Here is a 9,146-nt window from a genome sequence, read left to right as displayed (position 1 = left end):
TGAAGCACTGGTAGGCTTCCAAACCGCTTTAAAATTGTTAAAATATATTAATAAAATATTGTGTTCAACTGATACCTATATATATAGTGGCGTTTCCTTTTAATCATGGAAAAACAGATGGGGGGGAGGGTTAAATCAGAGAATTTGGCATTTTTGAACAGAGAAAACTAAATGATCATTTGATTGTAGCCGATAGCTGTTTGTCAGGCTATGCAAATAAATCTTTGTTTGATCCCAGACCCAAAAATTGGGAAGAAAAATTCAATTCAATCTGAACCAAAATGCCAAAATGCTTATTTTGTGTTTTCCTGCTAGATTCTGCAGAGCTGTAATCAGGTAGACCTATTTTGGATATGGTTGCTGCAGATGTGAAAACAGCATCCTCCTTAGGAGCAAAGAAAAATTGCTCCACCTGAGAAGGTGAAGTATTTTGGGGATGTGCTACACTTTGCTGCACTTCAGACATAGGGGAAGAAAGCTTCTTTAAGCGGTCACACACCTTCTCCACTAGGCTTTTGGATTATACATCTTGCAAGCTCTGGCATAGATATGCGCAGCAGATTGGTCTGGCAGCTGGGACAAATGGCAGCAGGGGGTTGACTCACTGACTTTAGTCCCTATAAGTATGGCACATTTATCTTACTCTCATCATTACACACCCTTTTTTTCCTGTATAACCAACCTATCCTCACTCACCTGACCAGCTGTGTCTAGTATCTCCATGGAAACAACTTCATCATCAATCGTTGCTTGGTGACGATATGTTGACTCTTAATACAAAACAAATTTAAAGGCAGATTGTTAGGGCAAAGTCATCTTCTATATGTTCCTTGATACCCATGACTTGAAGTACTGATGTGATGGAACACTTTACCAGTAAGTTATTGGAGTTCTTCCATATATATGGAATCTCTTTGTGCCATAATCTACCTCTTTTCCAGAGCCACATATCTCTTTCTCAAGTGACACTCTATACACTTTTAGTTTTTGTTTCAGCTACAATAAACCATGCTTGTGGACAATGACAATGAGTGAGGACTTGCAAGTCTCTGAAGTTACCAAAATGGATGAAAAAATTCTACCTTTGTCAGAAATATTCACAGGCTTTGGTTTTCAGGTGGGATAAGAAGTCTGTCATAGCTGCAAGCTGAATATCAAACGATTTTTAAGCTACAGCACTGGAAGTTATTCTTCAAAAGCATGGAACTGTTGTCAATAGAGTTAACCTCAATTTGTACTAGGATTCACTGTATTTTCACAAATTGGAATGTGGCACTGAGGCTCAGGGCCAGATCCTATTCCACCTAACATGTGGCTTCACAGTGATCCTACTTCACCCTGCTTGAGTCCCTGAAAAACCACTAAGGCAAAAGGCGGGTGGGTCTTCCTCTTTCTCTGTGCCACTTTGTGGGACTTAGCCTCAAAGGCTAAGGACAGCAGTTACACATAAACTGGTTTAAGTGATCAGAAACTGGTTTAAACCTGTAACAGAAAAGAAGCTCAGTGAAAATAAACCAGTTTTAAAATGGCTGAAACTGGTTTAAGATAAACCTGGTTGAATGTAGTATCAAGCTTAGCTGATTTGGGTCAAACCAGTTTATGAAACTTCTGTCCCAGACCCCTTCCTGGTTCAAGTTAAATCAGAGTCCCATCCCCCCCCCCCATCCCAACATCCCAGTATACTTTTCAGGCCTGGGCTGGGTTGTCAGCTCCAGAGAGCATGGCTGGCCCTGCTCCTCTGCTCCCTAGCTGGAGCAGTGAGGGGTGGCTGACAAGGGGTGGGGGGGCAAGCCCAGCTGGGGATGCAGCCCAGCCTATGGGGGCAGGGGGCTGCCCCCCCCAAGCAAACCCCGGCTGGGGTCTGGGGCCAGGGATGAGGGTTAAACACCTTTCTCCTGCTCAAACTTACTGCTGGCTGCAATTGTGGACTACAAATCCCAGAGTCACCTGGAAGCAGGAAGAAGAAGTGATAAGCAACCCTGCAGAGTCCTGCTGCCGTAATTCTGAACTGCAAATCCCAGAGATCTCAGAGGCAGCAGGAAGAGGATGTGAATATACCACCAGAGAGCTGTGCTCTAGCACTCCCCAGCTTCCGGTCTGAGCCACTGCAAGCATGTAGCTGCATTTTCTGAATCAAAGGTAAATGTCTGTTCACTTCTGATTCGATTTAATCTGTGTAGTTTAGATTAACCTGCAAAGACTGAATGGATTCAACCTCAAGCTTCTTGACTATTTGTACTTAGCCAAAGTGAAGATGAAGACATTTTGCAAAAGTGGACAGGCAAGTGTTTGTCAGGGACTTAAGAACAGTGATTAAGAAAGCAATTAGATATCTTACAGATGGAACAGGCCCTTGGTCTTTTAAAAAAGTAAGTTGGCCATTTTCCCTTCACTTAAAAAAAATCCCAATTATCAAAATAGCAAGAGGAGAAATGATTGGGGTTGGGGGCGGGGGGATGGAAAACAAGGACTAAATTCTAGTTTGAGAGGCTCATCATTCAAAAGAGTTTTTTTCCAAGGATCTTGCCTATAGTGGTAAACTATTCAAGAATATTAAAATTGGAGGCAGGTCTCTGTTTTAATGGATCAGAAAACTAAAGCTCTCAATTAAAATTGTATCTGCAATACTGCTTAGTGACAGCTAGGAGGTCAGTGTCCGCCAAGTATAGATTTACTCAGATTAGCAGCATTATCTGTGCCGTGAATATTGAACAAACAGTTTTACTTAAGAGAAAAAAACCTAGGGTTACACAGGATATAATTATCAAGAACATATTTATAGAGGTTTGTAATCTTTTCCTAGAATATTTTATGTATTCCTCACTTTTCCAGTATTCTGACTTGCTAGCATCATCTATGAACTTTGGAGACCATTGCTATAGGCATGAACTTGTATTTGTGTCTGACTGAAAGTACAGGAACCTTAGTGGCAGAAAGCTCCTTAACACCATGATGCCACCTTAATTTTTTATGTATTAATCTAGAGGGAAGCGTGCCACTTACTGAAACACCAGTGCAACTTGTTTGCAGGCCTCCAGCTCAAAAGCTGAGCAAGGCTGTCATTGCTTAGCCTGAAAGTGGTGTAGCTACAGATGAGGCTCCAGTTCAGGCTAACCATTAAGCACATAAACAGGACTTACGATGTGATAAATTTACAGGATAGTTCAATATTTTACAACCGTTTTTAAGAAACATGCTGAAATCATCACTTTCTTCCTTTCTTAGCAAAAATTCCAAACAAAGATTTCCCTATGTATGATTTATAAGAATTGCCAGTAGGTATTAAACATACACACTATCCATGTCACAGACAACACGGATCAATTTGCTGCCTCTATAGTTCTGCAGATAGGAAATGAAAAAAAAAATAAATGGCCAAAGAGCACTTGTTTTATATTAACAAGCAGCAGATAACAGAGAAGTGTGATAGCATTTGACCTGCAACTTAGAAAATGGTCTGTGCTAACATTCAGATTTACAGCTCACAGATGGTCTACATCAACAGTAAAATGCTCACTGGAAAACTGCAGCTAACAACTCTGAATGCTTTGCATTGTCAGAGATTTGCTTTTTATTTGGTGCAAATCTCTCCACTAGGAATGGGGGGATATATTGAAGGAAACACATTTATTTAACCAGAACTTTTAAAAGGTGTTATGCTCTGTTAAGTTCCCTTTTCCCTAGTGGAGAATGTCATCTCTTTAGAATGGTGTGTTTTAACTGTCAGTGCTGCAAAATCCCTTTCCATTAAAAAAAAGAAAAGAAAATTGTGGTCTAATTGCATTAAGTGGTGCTGTTGCCATTAGTATAAACAAATACTTAATTATCTGGGCCCAACATAGATAGGATGGTCATGTACCACAGCTCAGGTTTTTTAAAGATATGTTTAGGCTTTTAGGATGGAAGGCTTAAGTGACTAAAGAACCAAAATCCCATTTTTTAAAGTAATCAAGGTCATTTGGCTCTTATGTCTCACTGATTTTTTCCCCCACCCCCTCATTAGGTAGGAAAGCACTTTAGGGTACATCTATACTATTTATACAGTGCTTCCAGGAGTGTATCTTTTGGGCCTGCCTAGACCATCCACTCACCTACTTCTATACACAGGAGCCACAAATCTTGGGGGTCACCCTTCAAGTGGCTGTGTCACCTCACTTCTAGGTTTGGCAGGTATGGGCACAACATGAGAGTGCTGCAGAAATAGTATGAACAGACCCTGAGTCACTAAGTTCTTGCTATGCTTAAATGCCTTCAAATGTCTGGGCCTGTCTGATTAAAAGCTGTGGAGGAATTTCTCATCCATACATACTTGAAGCAGCCACAGCTGTGCAATGGTTTTTACCAGAAGCCAGGGTATAGGAAGTCATATGGACCCTTTTTTATGATAAAACTAATTCCTTATGCTGAGGGCTGGCACAAATGCAGGCTCCACTTGAGTCCTCAAATTGAAAAACAGTGGGATTTCTATGGCACATATAACTTGTTCCAGTCATCTGCCCAGGAGCATGTTTTGTCCTGGATGAGTAGCTTGGTATAGGTAAGAGCTGTGTGAAATACATTTTGGGTGAAAACCAGGAAAAAGAAAAGAAAAACAGCAGAGCCTGATCTGTAAATATCTGTGGATTTGAGGGCATTTATAACCATCTGGATATTTGTGTTAAAGACATATCATAGGTTTGAATTTTCAAAAGGGAGATGGTGACTACAGAAGAGAATTTTAGGATCTAGTGAATTAAAGTACTTGGGTACAGACAACAAAGTTTTGAGTTTTATTCTTTTCTCAGGAGCTAAATAGTCTTAAAGATTCACATTTTGTATATGTGTGCTATCTCTGTTGTACAATACTTAGAGAGAAACTGAGAGAGAAAAGTCAAGTGTCTTGACTTGAAGTCAACCAGTGGAGGGATGTTGGTCCAACAGAGATGACATGTGTCTATGAAAGATATTTCTGATACTTGCTTTCTGGATAATCTTGGGCAATTTTCTGAGCATTGGAGTCTCCATTTGTACCAGGCAATAAATCTCTATTATACACCTATTATAATTACATGACTACAATCAAGCAGGTGGAAATTCAACGTTAGAGTTGTCTTCCTATATCTATAAATGCTACAATCACAGTAGAAATTTGTTGGACCCTAAGAAATTAATGGGCTCCTATGATGTGAGATGTAGTAGGCAAAATTGTTAGCAAGACTGATATGGAACAGTAAAACCTACCAGTTGAACTCCTGACCCCATGTGTTATAGAAAAGAAATGAAACTACAGGTTTCCCTCATTTTATGCTGTACATGTGCTCCTGGAAAACAGCGCGTAACTCAAATTCACATAAAGGGAACCCACTTTACAATGTAACAAACAGAGATACATTCCAAGACCCTGACTGTACTGATACCCAGACCCATTTCTACCACTTTTACAGGACAATTTTCATACTCACCAACAGCAGACAGTACACACAAGTACAGGGCACTATCATAATGGGGATGGCAACTACAGAAACACGTGTCACAGACAACGAATGACGAGTACAGCTCCACACAAGAGACTATATTGCACATCACTCTCACAATGCACCGCACAAAGCAGCTGACTGTGGGCTTCCACCACACCAATCACATAAGAATGAATTTATCTCGCATATAATGAATTTTTGGTATAAAAAGGGTCATCGAATAAGAGTGAATTTGCACATACCAAGCCTGCATGAAGTGAGGGAAACCTGTTTCTATTGGGAGTCTATACAAGACATTTACTGCAGAGCTGCCTAATTAACTCCCTAGTAAACATCTCTACCTCTACACATAAGTAAAAGTATTAGCCTGCTTTGGAGTTGTTTTGTGTACAGCCGCACATGTAGAAATTGCTTGGCTGGCTGGGGCATGAGGGTGCTTCAGTGGGAGCTACCTGCTGGCTAGCCCTGCACTGAAGCAGCCTTGCACCCCAGTCAGTCATTCTGCAGCATATAGAGCCCGGTCAGAGCAGTCCTGGGCTGCTACCATCTAGGGCTGCTTCAACCACGCTCAATGTACTGTGGATGAATATACTCCAGAGTTATTTGTTCCTGCATGTATGTTAAAATGGTGCATTCAGGAGCAAAAATATCTGGAGCAATAAGCTCTGGAGTTTATTTGTGCACATTAATTGCATGTGCAGATGTGCCTATTGACTATGAGGGATGTTACCATTCCTTTAATAAGTCTTCTAACTAGATAAAAGGGATGGTGGGGAGCAAAAAGAGGTTTTCTGATCCCAATGTTTTGGACCTGTAGTTGATGTCATTATACAAAACGAAACCCTGAGAATAACATTGCATTCCTACAGCATTTTGTTCAATAAGGTACACTTAACTCTCACAAGATCCATCATTTTGTAAAATAAAGCTCAATCTATAAATATTTAGGCCATGCCATGGGCCCAAAAAGCATTTCTGAAGCAACACTAGTCAGTTTATTTTTTCAGCTTACAGTGTATTGGCACATTTGTTTCATTCCATATAATTAATTAATTTTTCTGAAGCACCACAGACTCCAGAAGCTCTAAAGGGAAAGCAATATTCTGTTAAAAGAGCAAAACGCAAATCAAAAAGTCTTTCCTTAGAAGATTTGTGGTATTTTGTTTAAGACGAGTCTTGCGGAATAACTTTTTTGAGCTATTAAAATTCATTGTGAAAACATTATCATTAGTATGCAGAGAAAGTTATGAAGTTCATGAGGCAAAAATCCAAATTCAAGTGTCCTCCAAAAAGCCTGAATTACTGATAAACCTGGCAGCATTTCTGATTTGTGGTTATGACACTAGATTCAAGATTCAGCTTGTATTTATTTGATGAATTGAATACACGCTTGTGTCCACAGTAAGCCCGAACAGGTTGATGTATTTATTTTAGAGGAGTATATTTCAGTGTTTTTGAGGGCAAAAACATCTCCTTGGAAGTCCTCTGGTAGCTTTTACACCTTATCCTCAGTTGACACAAGTTGACTTTAATGAAGTCAAATAATACCAGGTGAAATTGGGCCCCTTTATTTCAATTTCTTGTTCCCTCCTTATATATCAAAACAGAATGGACAATGAAGAGACTACAAGGATAGAATGTCTTATTGCCAATGATTGTATCTTTCTCCTTAATATCTTTAGCTACTGTTTTTTGGAATATGTTGCTTTACTCCACTAAGATACAAACCAATTTAGATGAAACAAACACCTTCATAAATTAAACCCAAACTTGAACCGTAGCCAGCTATGGGGTTTTTTTAGTACAGATGGTCCTGAATTACTTTCTCATTCAGAGTTCTGGCTCAAGTTCATTTCCAGTTTTTATGATAAAGATGCCAAGATAATTAGAAGAAAACACTGAGAAATGTTGTTCTCATGGTATTTTTAATCCAGAAGGAAACAGGAAGCACAAAGGTTCTGGAGAAACTTATCCTGCCCTTTCCAGAACCATCTATATCCTGTTCTTTCCCATCTCGGTGAGATGTGGTTAATACATATTTGAACTCCTTCGCTATCATTAAAGACTTTGACTTCAAAGTGATGAAGAAACATGAGTAAGAGAACAGGTTTGCTATAAACATCTAAAAATACAATACTACCTCATAAACCAAATTCTGCTCTATGATATCTATTTAATTAAAAATGGTACATGATACTCAACCTAACTAAGGCACAAAATGATAAAACCAGTTTTCTAACAGAGAAGCAGCTCCTCTCTTGTTCATTGTAATGACAGAAGTTATAATTTACAGATGCTTTCTAACAGGAAACTGAGGGAGTTAGGAATTGTGAGATGTTCCATTAGCGAGAAAGCAACTAGCTTGTTAGTGAGAGCCAAACAAGAGATGTGCAGAGGTTGCATGCAGCTCCACAGTTAAAGCTTGTTCTCATTTCATATATGCCTGTTGATTGAATCCATCGATCTCTAGGTGGTGTCAGCAATGATAAATGATAAGGAACTTGAAGGATTTTGAGTTCCAAACTGAAAAAGAAGTTGGAAATTGAGAGCATGTGGAACTATGCAGAAAGACAGGGGTCTCTTCTGTAAATGATCTGCCTGCACAGTTAAATAAAAGTACAGTTAGTTGTGGAAGTTTTGCAACCAAAAAACATCAAAATAACTGGTCATTCAGAAATAAATATACCAGTGAAAGTGAGATGCATTCTTAGCATCCAAAATAAAAATACAGTATACAAGCTCCCATTCATTGTGGTATCTGGGGAGGCAACACAGTTTTAGTTTGTACAAGAAGATGCAAGATTCATGCTTCCTGGTGGTCCTTTTGGTTGTCACAGCCCAAATCTGGAAAATTTTCTTAGGAAGACACCAACTCGTCCAGAACAGAAGATGCAACCATATCCTTATGGGATGAAGTATACCTACAGACACAAATGCAAATACTATTATGCTGTGAGAGGAAAGTTAATGAACTCTGCACTATGTGAAAGACAGCTGCCAAGAGTGCAAGTCAGTTGGATCCCAGTAAATGACTCAAGTCTATCAAAACTTGGAGGAAAAGTTTCCCACCAAAAACAAATCAGAAACTGAATCTGATATTTTATTGGTCTGAGAAGAGTGTAAAACTTCCTGAAAGATTCAAAGAGACTTGTTAAAATATGTAGAGAAAAGAGGAAATAGGAAAATAAGCGGTAAAGACTTATTCTAGGATTATACACTAGTAACCCCTCCTCTCTAGGTGGTATGTTAACTGATTTCTGTAATTATTGTTAAAAGGGAATATGCAATGAAAGAAGATATTATTTAGAAATGTTCTCTAACAGGAGACTGAGGGAGCTGGGAACTGTGATATTGTCCCTCAGTGAGAGAACAGCTAGTTAGTTAGTAAAAGCAACAGGTGATTGGTAGAAGGGACATGGGGGGGGGCATATCCCCCACCTCCAAGATTGGGACCCAAAACAGGGAGTTTTTTTGCCATGCAGGCTGGCAGTGTGTTGGCGGGGGGTGGCACTAAGCTGAGGCACAGAAGTACAGGAGTGTATATGGGGCTTTTGGCCTGGCCCCAGGCCTGCCCACAAATTGTGCTCCCCCAGACTCAGGAGGCACCAGTCATCCCTGGTGAGAGGCAAACACAGGATCTGCAGAAGTTGCCTACAGTTCCATGACTGAAGTCTGTTGTTCTTCTCATCA

General features: G+C 39.8%; 1 protein-coding gene across 3 annotated transcripts in view; it reads right to left on the bottom strand.

The window, feature by feature from the left end:
- Positions 1-9,146, bottom strand: part of RERG (RAS like estrogen regulated growth inhibitor) — a 156,146-nt gene that overhangs the window by 2,858 nt on the left and 144,142 nt on the right. For all 3 annotated transcript variants that reach the window (XM_019544504.1, XM_019544503.1, XM_019544505.1), the window contains exon 4: positions 697-770. In XM_019544504.1, the coding sequence (XP_019400049.1) occupies positions 697-770 (74 nt within the window). The remainder of the gene's footprint in view (positions 1-696; positions 771-9,146) is intronic.

This window comes from Crocodylus porosus, unplaced genomic scaffold, assembly GCF_001723895.1.
Source record: "Crocodylus porosus isolate Cpor-Errol unplaced genomic scaffold, CroPor_comp1, whole genome shotgun sequence".
Lineage (NCBI taxonomy): Eukaryota > Metazoa > Chordata > Crocodylia > Crocodylidae > Crocodylus > Crocodylus porosus.
Note: the sequence above shows the minus strand (reverse complement) of the source record. Positions and strands in the feature narration are given on the sequence as shown.